Source organism: Halictus rubicundus, chromosome 6, assembly GCF_050948215.1.
Source record: "Halictus rubicundus isolate RS-2024b chromosome 6, iyHalRubi1_principal, whole genome shotgun sequence".
Classification (NCBI taxonomy): Eukaryota; Metazoa; Arthropoda; class Insecta; order Hymenoptera; family Halictidae; genus Halictus; species Halictus rubicundus.
In genome coordinates, this window is record NC_135154.1 from 7957200 (window position 1) to 7978669 (window position 21470).

General features: G+C 38.8%; 1 protein-coding gene across 1 annotated transcript in view; it reads left to right on the plus strand.

Moving 5' to 3' along the window:
- LOC143355163 (uncharacterized) overlaps nt 1-15597 on the plus strand; it is a 75541-nt gene extending 59944 nt beyond the window's left edge. The window contains exons 4-8 of the mRNA XM_076789738.1: nt 10440-10517; nt 10828-11009; nt 12257-12452; nt 13844-13950; nt 15119-15597. Coding sequence (XP_076645853.1) covers nt 10440-10517; nt 10828-11009; nt 12257-12452; nt 13844-13950; nt 15119-15244 — 689 coding nt within the window. The 3' untranslated portion in view covers nt 15245-15597. The remainder of the gene's footprint in view (nt 1-10439; nt 10518-10827; nt 11010-12256; nt 12453-13843; nt 13951-15118) is intronic.
- The last annotated feature ends 5873 nt before the right edge of the window (nt 15598-21470 follow it).

A 21470-nucleotide genomic window follows, 5' to 3' on the forward strand; every position in this document is an offset into this window, starting at 1 on the left:
ACGAGCGACTAATTCCTTCGGACCCGGCTGGTGTGTCTGTCCATTGCTAGCCGATTCTACTTATCAGAAACCAAGCCGCAATAAATTCTCAAAGTAAAGCCCCGTAAAATCCGGACACCCTATATGCAAAGGCAGCGAACTTTCCCCAGTTCTCGTAGTTGGTAGCATCTGCAAATCCGGGGTTTATTTATGCCCATTACATACGAGCCAACACAGCGACACAGCACAAAATCGATTCGTTTCACCGATTCTCCGCGTTTCTCTTCGTTCCGTTTTTTTTTTCTTTTTATAGAGCTTCAGCAAAGAAGAGTTACAGGAGTTCATTATCGCTCTTCATGCTTCGAAAACCGTATACGTGTTGTCCTTGTACCGTTTGCTGGCCAGAGCAGAAAACGTCAAACGAATTCCGCCAGAAAAAAACCCTCAAGAGAATTAGACTAACTCGGGAAAATTTTAAAAGAGATAAATGTTTCGAGGAAATGCTAACACAATTACAGGCAATTTTCGCTTGTTCGGGAAACAAATTGCGCAGTGTGCGCAGACGAGAGTTTCACCTGAAATGAACATTTGTAGTGGAAATCATTTTTATTACGTTTTATAACAATTTCCCAAACGTTTTACGCGAGCTTTGCTACTGTATGGAATATAAATCTGGATTTCTGGAAAATGAGAACTAAATGAGACGCTAAATGATGAAGTGTGATGAAACAGGTACTCTTGCAGCGGTGTATGGCATAAGAAATTAGAAATATTAATTGTACCAGCGCTCTAGATTGGATGTCTGAAAATTCTTTCAGGATAATTTCCGAAAAATTTCAGAAGATATCCAAAAAAATTGAATAAAAGAATTAGAGGAAGAAAAAAATTAGGGGACATCGTCAGAATTTTCGAAAAGTTAAAAACAATTTAGAATTCCAGCAGCATGAGACAACTTCGGAAGAGTTTGAGAAGAAATTTTGTACAATTACAAGAATTTCAGGTCGAAGTGCTTAAATATTGGGAGGAGCTAGAAAGTTTGAAAATACTCGAAAAAGTATTAAAAAATTTCGACACAGTATCGGGAAGCGTGGATCGGAGTTTTTGATCCGTTAACTGATTTATTTCCATTCATTTGAGATCTAGAGCGGGTCGGTTCGGCCGAGAAAAAATTCATTGACCCGCAATTAAAAGTAGTTACGAACAAAACTTCGTGAAAGTTGATCGATCGTCTCTCGGGCACGAATTATCGGATGAATCGAGATAGGAGGCGAGGTAGAAAGAGAAGATACATATATATACACACATATACTTCGACAGAAAGAGACAGAGAAATAGAGTTAATTATCTTCCGGCAGGTAATCGTTGCGTAGCTCGCAATTCGAAGTTAACCGGGGAGGCTAAGTTTTTAATGACTGCTTGTTTCGCATCGAAGTGATTAAAACGTTCCATAGAACCGGGACACCCCGTAGATACGTATGCATACGCGCTCGAAAAATTCCCCCGGTTCGAAAGGTTAAATGAGCGGCCATGCTCGCGTTCTTCGGTCACGGTCAATCGTGGACGCCGAGTTATTTTTAACAATTCATTCACAACCATAAACTAAAGCCCGTTGACTGTCCGCAATCCAATTAAATCTATCTACCGTGGCCCGATGCAATCGCGAGAAATCGGTTCAAGGTCGCTACACCATGGAAACAGAGATTGAAGAGGAAAGAAGAATGGAGGCGACGACGAAACAATGCCGCGGTCGAGAGTGATCAGCAAACGCGGAGAACGTTTCGCAGACGGGTTTTTAAAGTGCAAGGTTAGCCTAACCTTGCAGTCGCGCTTGATAGTGCACCCGCTTCGACTCGGCTCTCGAATGCGCGTGGTGAACCGATTATTCGATTGCGCGAATAAGTATCAATCATTTATCGTAGCGGTGACTTAAGGTAGTTGTCATGAACGCTGGCGACGTGACGCTCCAACTGAATGATCGCATGAACTAACCGAAGGACAACCGATACTTCTATTACTTCTAAACAGTTTGCAAATTTAATCTCTCGTGGACGACATCTGTGCATCCTACTGGCTCTGAGGAATATTTCAAAATTTATTACTAAAAACAAATATTAAAAAATTACCGGGATATTTTCACCTCGACTCAAAACAATTTTGGAAAGCTTCTGGATGACAGTTTCTGAAAATATCTCTATAGGTAATTTTTACCGTAAAGTATCTTTTTACGTGGAGTGACGAGAAAAATCCAACCACGTAAAGAAATATTACTTTTAAAAAATAATAATGCAGTTGTCGAACGCACAAGCACCGCTGCGCTTTTCTAACAAATGCATGGTCCCACGAATGCAGTGCTCTCCGAGCCCATTCATCGTTCTTGTAACCGCGTTATAACCCAAAACAATTGCGTGGACCATGTAGAAATGAAGTGAATGAGCAGCAGCATGCAATTTTCTCGTAGGATGTTTTTACCGTGCAACGGGAATTACAGTAGTAATAGCCGGGAGATACGGTGCTGTGTAAACAAGAAAAGAGATAGGGGATGTTTCGGCGGCTCGATCTTCGCAAATACGCTTTTAGGGGGATCGTGATATGTCTTCCTACGTCGAGCGTGCGCGAAAAACATTTTCCTATTTCCGGCTGTTTAAGATGCAACGCACGTCCGCGTCGTTTAACGCCTTTTCACCAGGAAAGCCGTACGTTAACAGCGTTTACGAGCTGCGAATCTTTTCCCCCAAATATGGCCGCTATAATTACGCCGGTGGAATTTATGGTGGGGCCGCGCGTGGCCCTCGGTGCGCATCCCTAAGCGAAATTACGTCACTGTAGCGTAACAGAGTGCGGACGTTTATGTTCATTCTTCTGCGTTTAGGAATTCATTTTCGTCAAATAACTGTTACGAAATTCGTCTTCGCTGTCGACATATTTCGTTGGCCCACAATAAATTAGAGGGAAGGGCTCTAGTATACTGAAAGAATGACCAAAAAGGGTTTTAGGACTCCTACGGGTTCCACCGCCTATGCCGGAGTCGTTTCTGACCCACGCCGATACGTTGCTACAGTTTTCATTCGATATAAGGCGATGGCTCGGAACCTGCTTTCGTCGTATTTCGGATGAAGAAGAAGAAAAGGGGATTTTCTTATTTCGGAATGAAAAGCGTCCTCTCATATTGGATATAAAATAGCACATACAGTGAATTCTCGATATTTGTCCACAAAACGGGTCTTGCCAGCGACATATATCGTCCAGGAGCCGTGTTAGGTTTACACTCCTCGGCGTCCGAGGCCTCTCGAGCTTTGGGGCCCCTCACGAGGTATAGCCCGCGGTAGTGGGGATAATTCCGCGACGTTCATCGTCCAGGCCTTGGCGACATATATAGAGAAATCACTGTATTGACTGCGGCACAGCATACGGAAGGTTAAAAGCACTTAAAGGTCCCTTAAGATGTTTTTAATTGGTTGCTTTCGATCATTATGCACAATGCAAATTGAAGGGAATTTTTTAAGCTTAGAAAATAATCGAATATTATGGAACAGATGCGTTGTTTGGTTATGCTCGTGTTGTTTGACGATACTAACACTAGAACTACCGAGCAATAAATGCGACTGACGTATGTCGCTTTGTAACAGTGACAAGACTGTGCCCAATGAAGTGGTTCATTAAAAAATTTCCGATGAAAACATTTTTACAACTTCAGTAATTGTAAAAGAAAAAATTAGGAACCAGTCGTTTTGACTGGTCCGGTAGTTCCAGTGTTAATCGTATTAAATTTTTGGGACAGCCTAATTAGTAACGGATTCCTTCTCCGTGCGTCGTAACGATACCGCGTGTTCCATTCAGAAATTCTGGTTTTCGAGAAACTGAAGTGTGCGATCGTTTCGCCAGGGAGTGTACCCGCCGTAAGGATGTTTGCTGCCGAGCATTTATAGGCTGAAAGGATATCGAGAGACCCCATTAGGAGGACTACGGCAGAGCATTAAGGAGCAACCGGCATATCCTCGGAGGACAAGTGTGACGCGACGAATCAAGACCATCAAGACCAGGAAAGCGCGGCGTAAAAGCAACGGGGAAAATGCCGGACCGGTATCTGCGACGTCTCTCCGAGCCCGTCTGTTCTACTTCTAATTACGGGAAATCCGATTTTAATTACACGACCATGGAGCCGGGTCCTCGAAACGGAAGAAGTCGAGGAATGATAAGACGGGGAAAAATCCTTTTGCGCGGCTCTAATGGACAGCAAATAGAAGGGAGAACTGTCTCCTCCGTCTACAAAGGAATTACGGTTTCTTCTTTTTCTTTTCTTTTTCTCCTCTACGCGATCCATTCGCAAGGACGCAGAAGGTCAAGCGCTTACCGCGTCGCGGACGAAGGATCCTGGACCAATCAGAGCGCTGCTACAGCGGTCGGGTCCCGCTGAGCGTGGCGTTGCCATTGGCCGAGCAGGAATCCGGCAGCGCTCTGATTGGTCCTTGTTTTTCGTGAATAATTCCTTAACAAATCCGCGGAGAGTATTCTCGCGAAGTAAAAAGTTACTTCGAATTAGCTCAGGAATCGCCCTTTTTAAGAAAATACAAAAATAAATTTGGAGCTAAATTTTTTCGGAGCGGGCATTCCAATTTGTTAAAACTATTAAAGGGCGACGTTTATTTTTAATTGAACTTGTAGAAGATTTTTATTCTGCACGTAGACCCGCAGTATGTTTATCTCACTATCTAGTAATAGGAAGCAACAGGGCGTAGTTTATTTCCCAACGGACAATTCATTAACATTTTACAAGATTGGTATGTTTACGTGCTTGTTTCGAAGTCCACCACGTGCTCAGAAATCTTTGCTCGCGATATAATTAGAAACTCATTGGAGCAAGTTGCTCTGGTATGCCGCGCGCCGCTGGCATAAGCCGCGGAGAAAAATTAACAATCATTTTGAACATGGCCGCGGTAAACGTCGCGCACGTGCGGACAAGATAGAAGCGCCCGCAGCTCCAACAATAGTTACCGTTCACGGCTAGAAAATTCCTCTCGGGCGGTTTTCCCAGCATGCTAACTGGTCACTAGAAGAAGAGGATAAATTCAGATCAATTAAAACTGGCGTCCTCTGGTTCCCAGTATCGAGGTCGACCCAGCGACCCTAGTTGCGTGGAAATGACACGAGGAAACGCATTTTTACCGAATCACGTCAACGGAAAACCGTCCTGAATTGCGCAAACCTGTTATTAACTCTCCGTTAATAAAACTGGGTTTAGCGATTCGTACCGTTAACTGTGTTAACCTAGAACTTCGCAAGAATGTTTGCTAAGCTAATATTTGATTGCTAATATTCAAGATAACTAACTTCCGCAAGGCAGCTTCATATCCGTCGCTACTGACTTCCGAAAATATTTTTCTTTTTTTTTTTTGTTGAAACGGTAGTTAGAACAACCTATTTCATTAATGTCAGATTTTTTTCACTTTTGTTAAGAAAATTACTAAAACTGTGTACGGACGCAGATGTTGCAGACGTTCGATTAATTAAATAATCAGATAATCTTCGTGTAAATAACAGCGAATTTAACACTGACAGTACTTCTGAATGACAGTACTTCTCACAGTATTTTAATTTTAACTTGAATTTTATGGGATTTTCAAGTTGAAATTAAATTATGGAAGAATTACTACAGTGAAAATAAATTAAGAGAAATTCTTGCAGTATTTTAATTTTAACTTGATTTTTAGGGAATTTTCAAGTTGAAATTAAATTGTGGAAGAATTACTACAGAGGAAATAAATTAGGAGAAATTCTTGCAGTATTTTAATTTTAACTTGATTTTTAAGGAATTTTCAAGTTGAAATTAAATTGCGGAAGAATTACTACAGAGGAAATAAATTAGGAGAAATTCTTGCAGTATTTTAATTTTAACTTGGATTCTAGAGGATTTTCAATAAATTAAGAGAAATTCTCACAGTATTTTAATTTTAACTTAGGGGATTCTCAAGTTCAATATTAGTACGTTCAAGCTTCTGTAAAAATCATAGCAACGTTCCGAGAGAACGTCGAACAGGGATAAGAAATCATTTGTCAATTTATGTTTGCCGAAGGAAAGTGCGTGCACCGATCGGTTCCATGTTTTTCGGAGCACTCGGTACACGATATTATACGTTCCTTTATCCACCTGAGCAGGTAATATGCTTTTCCCTTGAACTTCTTTCTCCCATTGAATGGTGCATTGCCAGCTGCACGCGATAAACTTATCCTCCCGTACCTCCGTCTTGCTTCTTTCTCGCGCAACATTGTAATTAGTCCTTTCCGCGTTAATCCGTTTCCATACTTTTCTCACTATCGCTTTCTGTGTAGCATTCCCTTCGCTGTGGATCCAAGGCTCGTTCGGCATCCGGCCGCTTCTGTTGCCTTTTACCCCTACAGTTTCTTTATATTTGCTCTTCTGTTTCTCCGTCTGCGAGCTCCTCCTCTACCAGGTTTACTTACACTCTTACCACCCTGTTCTCCTCTCGACACGAGTCCCGAATCCAACAATAAGTTCGTAAAGCGATCTCGCCGTTCCGCCATTTTTACTCCGGTTACCGCGGCTCTTCTCTCCATTCTTTCCCTTTTTAGTTGCATATCTTTATATTTATCCTTCCAACACCGCGCTTCTCATTTCTTACTATCTCTCCCGTATCTTCCTTTTTGCCTCGCTAAGTTTCTTGAGTTATGCTCCCCGCGTCAGATATTCCTGCGTGCACACTTCACCCGTTTTCTCGCCGTTTTATATTACTATCTTCGTATATACTTACATAAAAATACAGGTAAACTACACAGGTATTCTGCTTCCATATTTTAGTTTTATACGTTCTTTCTGTTCTTGACCTTGAATGACCTTGGAATAATATAGTCACTGAATTCCTAATGAAAGGGACTATCATTGTAGGTGTTTAAAAAAGGGTGGTTCCATTTTAACCCTTTGGACTCGAGTGGTGACTCTGAAGCACCACTAAAAATTGTTGTGGCATTATCTCAAAGAAATTACAACAAATATTACAAAATATTTGTTACATTACAAAATTTGTATTTAAAGATTACTAAACATTGAAATATTATATGTGGAGATCGGATCACTTTCGTATGAATAAAATGAAAATATTCTAAGACGGAAGAAAAATTTAGTTTTAGAATGAAAATAGCGCCGAGTGCAAAGGGTTAAAAAGTCAAGGTGACCTTGGTATCTCCAAAAAAATGACATAAAAACAAAATTTTTTTTGCATCGTGTCAGCCCCATTGTACCATTCAACTTTGTCCTTACCATATTTTACGTACCTTTAGAAACAACAAAGATATTTGAGGTGCTAACGTTTGGTGACTCACCCTGTATATTCTTTCTTCTCTTCCTCTCGCTACGTCCTCCCCGCTGAAACTTTCGTATCGTACCCTTATTTCTTCATCTTTATTCTTCCTCGTTCCAATGCTTCTTTCATTTGTGATCTTAAGCTGCTCCCATTCTCCTTTTGTGTCCCCCTTCTTCGGACATTCTACGCCTTATACGCTGTCTTTGAACCATTCTATATTGTCCGCGCCCGGGCATATTATTCCCTTTCTACCTCACGCCAACCTGCCGTTGCAATCACTTTCGGTGTACAGGGTGAAATTGAAGCAGCCATGTTTACCTGAAAAAATATATAACCCGGTTTCCCGTGGAAGGAAAAATTGTTTTTTTTTTCTGGTCTGATCAAAATTGGTGTTACGACTGGACCGCAGAGCTTTGTGCGAAATGAAACGTTCGAGCATCGGTTACGAAACACTGGAGTTAAATAAAGATATGTATAATCCTTTCTAAGATATAATAAAAATAATTTATACTAACCCTCACGCGGTCTTCTGGTCATTTCTGACCGATTAAAATTTTTTTATCGTGGTATAATTTTGATAGCCATACTTACTTAAGATTTTCAGGCATGAGCTCATATTCACTTTTGGAAAAATGAGGGAAAAATGTTACCCAAAACTTGTATCGTTTTCACGAAACGGAAATTGTTACTTCAAAGGTCCTCGTGGTCAAAAATGACCACAAATTATAATTACCTGATTGTACCGTAATTAGGAATGGATGTGATAAAAAATAAACTACTTATAAAAAATAAAAAAAGAATTTAGTTTATTAAACTAAGTCTTGCAAATCTTGTAGAGGCACTGGGTTAGTTTTTACGTGTGCAACCGATTCGTCCTTTTAAAATCGATAGACAAATCGTTCACGGCTATTACTATAACTCTGAACGACCATATGCCTGACAGTGACATATCATAATATATCGATTTCCTCGTACAAATGGTTGGCGAACCGATTCCGTCCTGTTGTCTACACAGAACTTCTCTATCTTCTCCAAGGCTGCTGTATCGATCAGGACATAGTCAATCACAGTTGCTCCTTTTCTTCCTCCAAAGTATGCTGCCCGTCATCTCCGGTTAACACTTCAACAGTCGCATATTTCACTCAAGAACTCTCTCGCCTTACCGATGGTGTTTCTCTCGCACAAATTTTAACTGTTACTTAAACTGTACCAAATAATGTCAATCCTCTTCGCAATGTACATTTTGCATAAACTTGTTCATCTCGTTTCACAATTTCTTAATTTCTTAAATTCGTAACCTTTAAATACGTGCCTTCAGTTTTTTAATTCGTATTTTAATTTTCTTAAATTCATATCTACATTTTTTAAATTCGTATCTACATTTTTTAAATTCGTATTTCAATTTTTTTTAATTCATATCTACATCTTCTAAATTCGTATCTACGTTTTTTAAATTCGTATTTTCATTTTCTAGATTCACATCTTAATTTCTTGAATTCATGTTTTACTTTTTTAATCTCGTGTTTTAACGGTGTGCAGTAATTTGCAGTACAGTTCCCTAGATGCGGTAGAATGATACAAAAAGAGCGCATAACTGTGTATCACGGAGCTTCCTTTTATGGGAATGGTATACTGCAAGCTCTCGAGGGATTTTTAATTTCGTCTTGTATTTAATTTTTACAGTTTTTTAATTTTTGTTTCGGTAGAATATCCTGTACAATTCATCGGATATATCAATTTCAAACGTGTAATCAATCGTGTAGTGTAAACATTTTGGGAACATTCTACGCAAACTAATTATATGCTTCCGACTCTGACAACGTGTTATTGATATTCGTGCAATTAATAAGAATGCACGATTACAACGAACGCTACAAAGTCTATTTAAACACGAATTCGAGACTTCGGTGAAATATTACGTTCCTGTATTCAATTTGCTTTATCGAGCGAGGCAACGCTCCTTGTATTGTGAAAGGGAAAGTAATTATTTAAAGTGCTTCACTCCCTTGAATATGTTTCCATCTAGATGAATTAATGATATTAATTTTGTTTTGACCATAATGTATTGTGCAGCGACACAGAAACTGTAGTCTTGTTGCCATTTGTAATATTCAATGTCATTGTACATGCTTCTTGGTAATTTAGCTGGACTAGAAGAAGATTAAATTATAAATTATTGCTTCCCTATTTTTACATCGGTTTAATAACTGTTGCTAAGAGTATAATGTCTCATTGTAATAATAATTTTATTACACCGACTGTCAATTTTCTTGAAAATAGTTTTACAAAATTTAGCCGGTCATAGAAATATTCGAGATAATCATCATCAGAGTTAAAACAGTGCCATGTAACATGACATTTGTCGCATTAATCAAATAGTTTTATAATTTTGCACTTGTTAAGCACAGCTCGTAAAACTACGTTCCCCAACGTTTGCTATAAAACGCAAAACTATGTCATCTATGATGACATTCACGAGCGATACAATTCTAGAAATATTCAGATTGAAATCTCTAAAATATGTCGTTGATTTCAAGGCCACCGAGTCGAACGAGTTGTTCACGACCTTCCGCTCTATTTTAAGTCGTAAAACATGCTCGAATTGACTCATGATTTCGTAATTTTAATTCGTTTGAATATTTCCAGGGAAGCGTGTAACGTCATTAAACAGGCTCTTCGTTTATAGCATCAAAACGCGCGGCCATGGGAACGGTTTCTAGAGAAACGCTGCGCAATATGCGATCCATTTTCATAGCGTTCCGGAATAATGGAACAGCGTTTATCCGTGATCGATTCAATCATCCGAAGACGTATGTCACAGTCGATGCGTTTTAACCCGTTGACTGTGCATAGCGAATAACTATATGAAAATAGAAAGAAAATGTACACAACTAAACCATACACCACTTTTTCTCGAGAAATTGCATTTTCACTACAATTTACAATTTTTTAAAAACTAACAGTAATTAGGACAATTCTACTTAAAAATTATTTGCGACACGTTTCTTTTCGAAACAAACCGAACCTAGTTTCATTTGCAACGCGAATCTCCACGAGTCACGAAAAGCAGTGAAAAATTAATAGCTTGTTAACACCTAAACGCGAGTACACCGTGCCTAATGAATAAATAATCGTTTGTTGCAGCGGGCACAAATCTCGTGGGGAAGTTTACGCAAAGTGTCCGGAAGATCGTGCAGGATGTGAAAGACGAAGGAACTTCAAGTAAGTGTAAACGTTTCATCGCCTACGTCTGAAAATAAACTGTATTTAATGTTTAACAACCTCTCATGAGATAAACGTCGATGTTACCAAAATATATTTTTGCGCGAACAAAGCATTTCAGTAATAATTCATAAATAAATAGCTCCGAACAATTACTATTGAAGTATAAAAACACTGGATTATGCAAAATAATAATAACATTATGCTTTCATTAATATTTGAAACAAATGTTTGATACCCTAGTCAAGTGTTTCTGGTTCCTCTGTAATTACTGTAATTGTATAGCCGTTGCAAATTGTTGCTCGTTTAGGTGGCCAAACCAAAGAAGAGGTAATTGAGACGAACAAAAGATTAAGAGTCGTTAGGATACGTCTGGAGGGTAGCTACGAGATCGTCAGACGTGCTCTCGTCGAACTTATGTGCAAATACACAAACAGCAAGCAAGTTCGCAATGTGTTCCAACGCTACAACCTTCTGAAAGTTATGATCAAGGTAATTAATTTCACAATTAAAACTGTATAACTGCAGATACCTCCACAATTTTTCTTATGCTAAGTGTGCTATCATATTTATTTATTCTTGCTCCCCATATGGTCTCAAAGTAAAGAAATACATTTTTAAATATTCCTCCAAAAAAGTTTTGTTACAACTTCATGCCACTTAGATGGTTCGTAAAATGAGAATCGTCTGAACGTACCTCGGCAGATAATCGTTTCAACAACAAGGTATTAAGTGATTACGCGAGTATAATTTTAATCGGCTCTAATTCTTGCGCAGAATATTCGCTGCCAGTTCTACGGAAGTTCGTTTCGTTGGTTAAATATTAAAATAATCCGAAGGGGGTGGACGGTCAGCAAATTATTGATCGAGGAACGCGTAATTGGCTGTCATTTTTCGGAGTAGTGGCCATCGCCGGCTGTATCGTGTATGCGAGTTAAAACCCTATTTTGGGGTCGCCTGCCAGGAGATTAGGCCCAAGGGGTTCACGTGCCTAACGAACCCATTAATTGCTGCGACGCGACGCGACGGGTCTAGGGGCTTATGATACGTCAATCATTATCGGGGCCGGAACGCTAACGGCGCACATGCTCGCCAAAAACCATGAACTAGTAAAACAACTTAATTACAAGATTAGTCTATTTACCCTTAGAAAACGTCGCTTGTAAATAATCTCACTTGCAGACAAAAGGATGAGCTCGGTGTACAATTTTGTACACGTAAAGATATGCAATGTCATAATGTTGTAATATTTTAATGAAACAAATTTTTCTTTCGAAAAATAGACCATAGTATGAGGTCACAAAACCGTAAAATATAAAATATAATTATATAATAAAATATTCTTGTCCAGAAGTGTTCCTACTGAATATAAGCTTGTGCTTTAAACTGCAGATTTAAAATGCTTGTTTGAAAGTATTTCTTTTTGAAACCAATACTCGATATTTCTCTGAAGCGATCCTTTAAGATTAACTTGTTCAACATCTTTTATCTCGGGCGTCTTCTTAGCGGGAAGTTCTTTAGAAGCGAAGCTCCTAAATGTTCTTTACAAGTAAAGTTTCGGAAAGGTCCTTTTAGTTCGAGCTATACCTCGGATTCAATCCTTTCATCTTCTCCGATCTGTCCAACGGCACAGCCGAAGTTACACCGCGCGTCCATGAACTATTCCATTCCTTTTCGACACGGACACAAGCACGCCAGAAACAAGTATGCAGCGTGTGCGGTACTTTTACTTTTTCCAGGACGTGATCATGTTAGAGGCTCAATACTGGACGCTGATCGACATACCGAAGCAGGAGAAGCAGGAAACGGTGCCAGCGTTTGTCCTCCGCGCGTGCTCTATCATGGAGAAGACGCTCAAAAGCGGCGAGGGTGTGAAAACCAATGCTCGCTTGGCCGATGGCTCGGAGAACAAACAGCTGGTCGAGAGACTCGAAAGTGAGCAGAAATTGTACAAACTGTTCTAACCGTTCGAATAACCACGGCCCACGTCCGAAATCTGCAATACAAAATTTTTATAAATTATTTTAGATGTTGAAAATTGTATAACTTAATTCATTAATATTAGGGGTACCCATAAGTAATCAATTATTTGCAAAGAATTTGTTTTGCCTTTAGTTCTGTACCGATCGTTGAAGAGGAAACACGTATTCTTTTACAGTTTTCGGTAAAGCAACCTGTATTCAAAATATTCTAATAATTTTTTTTACAACCCTGTAATAAAACGGCGGCGACCGTACCTTCCGAGGATCATATTCGTCATTGCATACTTTTTCATTTTCATGCGGGATTTAACGCAACGGTAACAACAAAGAAAATTTGCGATCTTTATGGAGATGTATTGAAGGTCAACAAGTGTCAACGTTGGTTCGGATGGTTTGCTGCTGGTGATTATGATCTCTCTGACAGGACTCGAAGTGGACGACCAGTTGAATTTGATAACGACACCCTAAAATCTCTAAAAGTTTGACGGCACCCCCCGTACTCACCGGATATTGCTCCCTCTGACTATCATCTTTTCAGATCTCTGGAACATTATTTACGAAATAAAACATTCACTTCTGTAGAAGATGCAAGGAGGCACCTTGACTCATATTTTACATCACGAACCCTGGACTTCTATAAGAGGGAGATTGAAAATTTGCAGGAAAGATGGCAAACTGTCCTTGATAATGATGGAGATTATATAATATATTAAGAAATAAAAACCTGAATTTACTACAAAGTTTGGTTTAGATTTCCAAATAATTGATTACTTATGGGTCCACCTAATATCTAATACGCGTGTCCGAGAAGTTTTCGCGATTGAATTTCATTTGTGACTGAGAAAATTCAAGTAATCGAAAATTATTTAAATTTTAAAAATCGGTATTTCTCCCCTGCCGAACTGAATATGTTCCTTACAAATCGTTTAATAAACTGAAAATATGACTTCAAAACAATACAATAGTCCCTCAATAACTTTAATGAGTTAAAAGTAATAGTATTTCGGTCAAACTTCGCCTTGGCAACCCAGAAGTTTTTAACTTTTTACTGCACAATCCTGTAGATCTTGACGAGAAAATGCCAAAAATCGAAGTTTCAAGGCGAGGAACACACTGGTTCGAAAGTTATGCGCGTTTATTTCAGTTTATTTATATAAAGTGTACACAACGTGACAGTATTTATGCAAATTAGTAACATGTGATAATTAAGTAACAAGTACCAGTCTTCCCCGACCCTTCACAGAAAGAATAAATTTCTCGATAATTCGAATAAAGATTTATTTAAGCGGCGTCGAGGTGTGGCGCGAAGATTAATGTATGCGCGTTTACGTGAACACAAAACAGGTATGACAACGGTGCAGATCGAGTCGGAGAACACGCAGCTGACTAACGACCTCTACAGACTGCTGAAGAGATACACGGGCCTCAGAACTCTGATGCGAGACCTAGAGGTACTTACGGTATTTATCGTTTCATCGGCAATAGTCCTCAAGACTCGATAAACCGATAAACAAGCTGCCGAAGGCTTCTTTCACCTAGAAGAACCTGACGGGTCACTTCACCGTGCTTCTCGCGTTTTTATTGCCAGACGCTTATCCAATAAGCTTGCTCCTGTTTCCGCTTTCTGCAATGTTGCGGCTGACTTTTACTACAAAAGACTACTTGATGAAATATTGAGTGACGAGACTCGTTATTACTCCTGCGGTCGGAGAATATATCGAGTGGTTTTTCTGCTCTTTTAAAGCTACAACAATGGGGAAAATTTCTTTTTTTGCATTTGTTAAATTGCATTGAGAATCCTACGTATTCGATTAAATAAACGGAATAATCGGAGGGAACGTATTTATGTAGCATAATTCATCTTCAAACTCTGACTTGCAATTTTAAAGAAACAAACGCACCCAACGTCGAACACTTTCGAAATGGGTTTTTGTAATAACTAACCTGCCGATCTTCGAGCAAAACAACAATTTACGAAATCGCACTTCCATGCGTACACTTCAAGCCTCGGAAAGGTTAATTGTGCAGCCAGAAACCAGAAGCATTTTTTCGCATTCTCTTGCTGCTGGACAAAACGTAAATTGCATTATTAAATGAAAATATTTGCAGTTTCTCGATCATCGCGGACCGGGGCGTTATGAATAATTAGATTGTCAATCTTTATGTATTTTTGATGAAGTTCATAGGATGCTCTAATTTGAATGCAAATTATGTATTGTCCGATATTGTAGCTTGATTTTTCAGGTTACTGCGACTACTAACTTAACTTAACTTTCCGACAGAAATAACATTTTCCGAAAAATCTATTTGCGATTCTTGTTTTCTTGAATGGATTAAAAGAACTTGCACAAAAACCCGCAGTCGATTATGCATTAACGATTGAAGAAGACTGAGAGGTTTACGTTCACCTAACAGACTAATCTTCATCGAAGGAAAAGCACGTCTCTATTTTTGGCAACCTTTTCAAATCAAGTGTTCCACGTTGGACGCGGCTACCCTAATCAAAACGATCCTACTGCGGAACAGTTACACTGTTCCGACGGAGGATAGAACGCGAATTGAACGTCGGGTTCATTAGCATTTCCCGGTAATTAATGCACATTTATGTTTGCCCCGCAGGAGGAGTACTATAGTTCAAAAGTGTATCCAATCTTTCCACGTTACTCTATGTTGAAGGACATGATAAAGGACGTCATGCGCAACTCAGACTACATGGAGGTGTGCCACGAGGTGGACCAACCATAGCAATCGGACCCCCTCCGCCGTTCGCCACGCATGACCATATAAAATTTTGCTTCGCAAATGTGATCATTGTGGCCGTCGGTGAAGGGGGTGAACCAAACAATAGGAGCCTGGACGGGACGTTTCCGCCGCAAACACATAAACGTCCCTTCCCACGGATATCCAAATACCATAAATAATATACCATAGGCTGATTAGCACTTTCACTACCAACTGTCGTCCAACTGCGGATCACAAGGAGCTTGATCCGGACCTAAGCGTCGATCTACGCGACAAGATAATAAGAATCCCTCGTCTCTTCTTTTCAATGTTTGTCATTTTTCATCCGTGTAACATTATGTATTCGACAACAATCGGATGGCGGTCAAACGTTCAATCGCCTCGGTACTAATTTCGGAAAGAATTATTTCTCTTTTTCCATTTCACTTTTTAATTAAGCCTAACTACCAAGTTAGCCAAATCTGTTTCCAGCAAATTTTGCGCAATGTTTGTTCGCATACTTTGCGAGCAAAAGGCGGTCAATTTGGTACTAAACCTTGACTTCGTTATAGAGGGCAGGTCGATCGCACTGAAACCTTTGACATATCGGGCAAAATCGGAATTAACCTTGCCGTTGGAGGGAAAAATAGAATTGTATTTAATCTTCTAAATTATATAATTTTAAGTTTCACATATATTTACAATAATTTAATTCTGTTTTTCATCATACTGCGAGGTTTACTCTCAGAACGAGGTTAGGTTCGCTCTTAGGGCGACCAACCCGCCCCCTACAACGAAGCCAAGGTTTTACCTCGATTTGACCTGCAAACTTTGCACTCAAATACCGAGCCTAATGCGGAAACAGGTGGATCGGAATTTGTAGACAAATTTGGGTGGAAAATGTATAGAAAATTGCTTACTGGGTGCAAAAATACACATCTACGTAAGCAAGGACTTATTTCTTTTTAATCTGTTCAGATCAAATGTCTTAAAACGGTGCAAACATATTTTTTAATGTCGTATAAATTATATATTATTTTGCAAATTCGATACCACCCCAGGGACCGACATAGCGTTTAACGTATTAATTGCGCTACGTTTGTACTGTAGATTTTATGCAACTATACTGATCCGCTAAAAATGTCCAAAAGATCTGATGGTATCCACGAAGATCTATATTTGCATAAAGTCCGGTTGTAACTCGGGAAAGAGAGAACGTATGATTATGACATTTGTACTTAAGAAACACTAATTCTAATTATTTATTGGTATAAACTAAGTAAGGCGAGGAGATTTTCTAGGACTCCTTCTTGCGTTGGAGCGAAGCCAATAATATTTAGAACTGATAGATAGTTGTGAGATAAATCGCTGAGGTTCTGTTGCTCGGTGGTTCTATTGCTCTCGTGATTTTTTAGAATATTACGATAGTGTGGTATAGTACTATTAGTTATAAGTTTGCGGTTGTTTTGACTGTTATCGATACGGTCAAAATAATTATCGTCTTCAACGGCAGCGCTGGTGTCTCGAAGTATACCACTGATGCACATGTTGCCGTTTCGTTCCACTTTTTATTGTTCCTTGCAGCTATGGACTGGCTGTTGAGACGTATTGCATTCACTATACCCGCTCGCAGTTGTTCATTGTTTCTTTTTAACCGATCCGTATTCCTCTTTGTAGTTCGAACCATTTGTCTCCGTCAGAGGCAAGAATCGTTGAATATTTTTTTCCGGTCGCTTTGAACACTATACTTTTTAAACTCCTTATGCTCCTCCGGAGGACACTTCTCCGATACTGTAAAACTTTTTATTTCTCTACAATTGTTCTGTTGCACTTTATGCAAATACTCTTGTTTATATTTAACTCTTGAATTTATATCTAAAACTAGATGAATATTGGCATTTTCTGCAACAATTTTCAAGCGTAGCAACTTTAGAAAATACAGATTTTAGAAAATTGGTTAATATAATTTTTAAAAAAGAAATTGTCAATTACAGGTTTGAAAACATTTTTGCACCTCAGCGAGTGGTTAAAATGTAAAATTGCTTGTTGTAACTGCTGACGTATGAGAGAAAGAGGAATCGCTTTTTGTCAAAGGATTTCGTATATAATTTGATATCATAATTATTGTTATTCCCACTCTTGCCCCTAAAATTGCACCGACTCTGAACGGCCAGACCCTAAGCGCACAGTTTAACTTCTAGCTTGTAAGATTCACGTGGTGCCGGAACACCAAGCAACAGGATCGAGCACCAAGATAAAGGAGACCCGATCGATCACCTTAGTTTCTGATCTCGATCAGAATAGCCGCTTGCACGATGAAACACAAAACACAAATTTGTACCGGCGCGGATCGCGGCGCGGCGGTAGTCTTATAGCAGCTAAAGTTGTTCGTAAAAAAAGGGATAAACAATTAGACTCGTAATTCTAACGTGTGCGTTCGTATAAAAATATGTGTGTGCTTGTGTGAAGACGATACTCATCACGAGAACATTGTACCTTTCGTTTGAAGACGGGCCCTGCCGTAACAAAGATGGCCGACCGACTGACAAAAACTTCTTCTTTCACAAAGAACACGGTTAATCTTGAAAAATTTAGCTATTTTTCATACAACTCGTTTCGTTTATTATTTATTTCTTTGTTTACTCATTTTTCACTTGTCTTTTACGTGACAGTAAATGTACAGTAAATTTATAAGAAAATGTACTTGACTGTACGCGTACTGCCGCACAGGATACAATTAAACAATTTTTTTTAAACCGTGTAACGTTTGTAACAAAAGCATCTTTTATGCTAGACGTAAAAAAAATAGTGAAAACCACGTTCTCTTGTTATGGAAGGGTAAATCTTCCGCGTGACTAGACAAAACGATATTCTTCTTCGTACTGTTCGCCGTTAGTATTGTCGGCTAGTGAACTATTACACACGTCTCGAAAACTGTACCTTTTATACGACCGAACACATTTTCGCTTCGTTCACGCTGCAGAATACAAAATTTATCGTTAAGGATGTCGTAATTTAATGGTATCGTTGATCATTAATATGTACACGGTAGCCCAAAAATATGGGACCACCCGGAACATACTGCTCCCGTAAATGCAAATCGAAAAACGTTTTACCGATTTAAAAGTTTGATCAAAATCGTGAAACACTTAAAAACTTCGTTTTTCAAAATATCTCGAAAGTCTGATAATACTTGTACACTGGTAAAGGATATTTCAATTTGTTTTTACGTTAGGGTTGTGCGTATTCCGAGAGAGTCTTGTAGTTTTGGGACACCTTGTACATGCTTATGTGTATGTATATGTGTGCGTATAACTTATATGATATATGGAAGTCAGTGTTATTGTGCGTAAGTTTTCGAATTGTGAAAGTTTATTTTCCGTCACCATGTTATACAGTGGACGTATGAGAACAGTATGGGCTTTAGGGAGGACACCCCTATTACAGACACAGGTTTCATGTTAATTGTTTATTCCTTAACACATGTCCGATTGCGTGACTAAAATCTGTCATTTGAACCAACTAATAATAGTCATTTATGTATTTCAGTAAATAAATGGCACCGGTTTCTTTAACACTAAACCTTCCAAGCATTAACAGTATCTGGTAAATATTGCCATATAAAAATGGAAACCCTAAATTTATCGAGATTGTCCGTAATTTTCAATATAATAAATGTTTGGACAGGGATTCTATTATTTTCCCTAAATGAATTTTTATAGTTTCAATAATTGTGAAATATAAAACCGATCATTTTGACCGTGGTAGGTTTAGTGTTAAATCAAAATGAATGCAAACAATTCGAACGAAAAATGTAATCATAATTTATTAGAAAATGCAAGAAAGCCCAGAAAAACGACTGGGAAACACAGATTCGCGTCGAGATGTTTGAAGACATGTGAAAGTATTACGGAAAAATCTGAAATAATTTTCAAACTAATCGTGTCACTGACATCCTCCAGTAGACTGTCAACCAGCCTCACGATATGATGGGTATAGGGGTGTGCCTACGTTATAGTGTATCGGTTATAGTATATTTTCCAATGTTTCGTCACTTTTTTCATCTTTTTATATAACGACATTATCGAACTGCAATTTAATTTGAAAAAACTTCCGGGCCTCTTAATATTGTTGTCAGAACGTATTACTTAAACTGTTCGTTTGAGGTTATAAATTATAACATATTATAACTTGTAATAGAGGATCCTCCAACGTGACCACTTCGTGGAGAAATTTTAATCGCTCCACCAATAACAAAAATTATCGAGATGGTCACGTTAGATGGTCCACCCTATACACATATATATCTGTATAAACATATATATCTAAACATACAATGTGTCCTATTTGAAGTTTCGCACGCAATTATTTCAAATGAAACTTACTCTGTTTGGGGGAAGACATCTTATGGTGGTCCCAAGTCTTCTCTAGGTGGAATTTTGAATTTTGAATTCTGAACGGAGGTATTTTTAACGGCACTAAATAATCTTGAATGACCTTGAATGACCTTGAAAGACGAAACAGTCGTAGGTCAGTGAATTCGTCTCGGGGTAGACTACATGCTTACCTAAATAAAAACGTACAGGTTCCGTATTAAAAAAAACAAAGGTCACCTTGAAATGTCAGATGCACCTAGAGCGACCACCACAAGATGCGTCCACCGGAAAAGGAGTAAATTTTATTTGAAATATTTCTTACCACGAGCTACAGTTTGAAAGATAATTGCAAACTTCAAACGGGACACCCTGTATACAGAGTTATCATTTGTTAAACTTGTACTCTCTCGTTGAGATGTATTCTAGATACTATATTGAGCTCTATGAATGTGTACTTGACGTTTTGATCTGTGTGTCTATAATAATTGTCTATATAATTAAAGATAATTTTGTAGAGCGGGCGGTAGTTGCACTGTCCAATTATCTCGAGTGCCATTTAGGAGGCAGTGTCCTCGGCAGTGTGACTACCGCCTATCACGAGCGCGCGTTTACGGGGGTGAAGATCGCCATAGATAAGTCCAACACGGAGGGACCGTGGAAAATCTGACGCAGGTGAGTCCATGGGAACCCAGAAAAAACTCTTTTTGGGAAAGGTCCTCGGATGGAGCGGGCCAGGTGACATAAAACACCCGGCACTCTAGCGTCCGTCGCACAGTCGGCGAGAATGCCATTTTGGCGCTCTAAAATAATAACTTCTAAACCATTAGAGATAATTGAATGAAATTTAATAGGTAAAAAGGTAACATTTATAGCTTCAAATTGCAACGAAAGTCAATTTGAATCTTCACGGTGTTTATTAATTACACAGGTTTTAAACAAATTATAGAACAAGTGCATCAATATTCCTGAAGTAAATCTGTAATTTCTGGTAGATTTGTTGCAAGCTGTCGCAAATGAATTTTTTTCCATTGTTTGGTCAACTAATCATACTTCATCAGAGTATAGTCGGTGCAAGGTTCTATTAAGTTCCGGCTGAGATGTGCATGTTTATAGTTCAAATTCCGGTGAAGAACTTGTGCTTACTTGAAAAACCTATAATTTTCAAAATGTAACAACATTACTTGTTTCAAGAAAAAATTTTTTTCGGATTTTCTTTCTTTGGAATGGTCTTAAGACATCCCCATCACTCGTTTATTTAAAAACAAAAAAAAATGTTTTCCATTCTCGAGCGCCGAAATCGCGTTTTCACCCACTGTGCGTCGTGAGGAGTACTAATGAAATTAGGATAATCTCGGGCACTGCAACCTACAGGGACTCTGACCCTGACAAGTTACTTGGGGGAGACAGACATATCGTCATTACCATATTTGCATAGATACAACGAGTGTAGAGACACTTAAGCTTGATTTGAAGAACGTTAAACTTGATCAATTAAGGTCACGTCGCCGCATATCGTAATTTCGAAAAAATGTTGAAATCATTCAAACAATGTCACACTTGCGTTACAACAAGAATTTCTGCTTGATAGGACACGCCCACGCGGATTCTATGCGAGTCGGATAACCAATGATCGCGTGACTTCGGGAATCGAATATTTTCTCGCGGGAATATTTATTTTGTTACACGCCATTGTGATATCGGCTTTCGTTTCGAACAAGACACACAAACAGCCTTTAAGAGTCTATTCCGCGTTTTACCGTTAAGACGTAATCGTAATTATAAAGGAAGAGAGAGAGAGTGTGTGTGTGTGTAAATAATAAGTAAAGGAAATAATCCGCGTAAATAATATATAAGACAAAATGGCTGACAGCTCG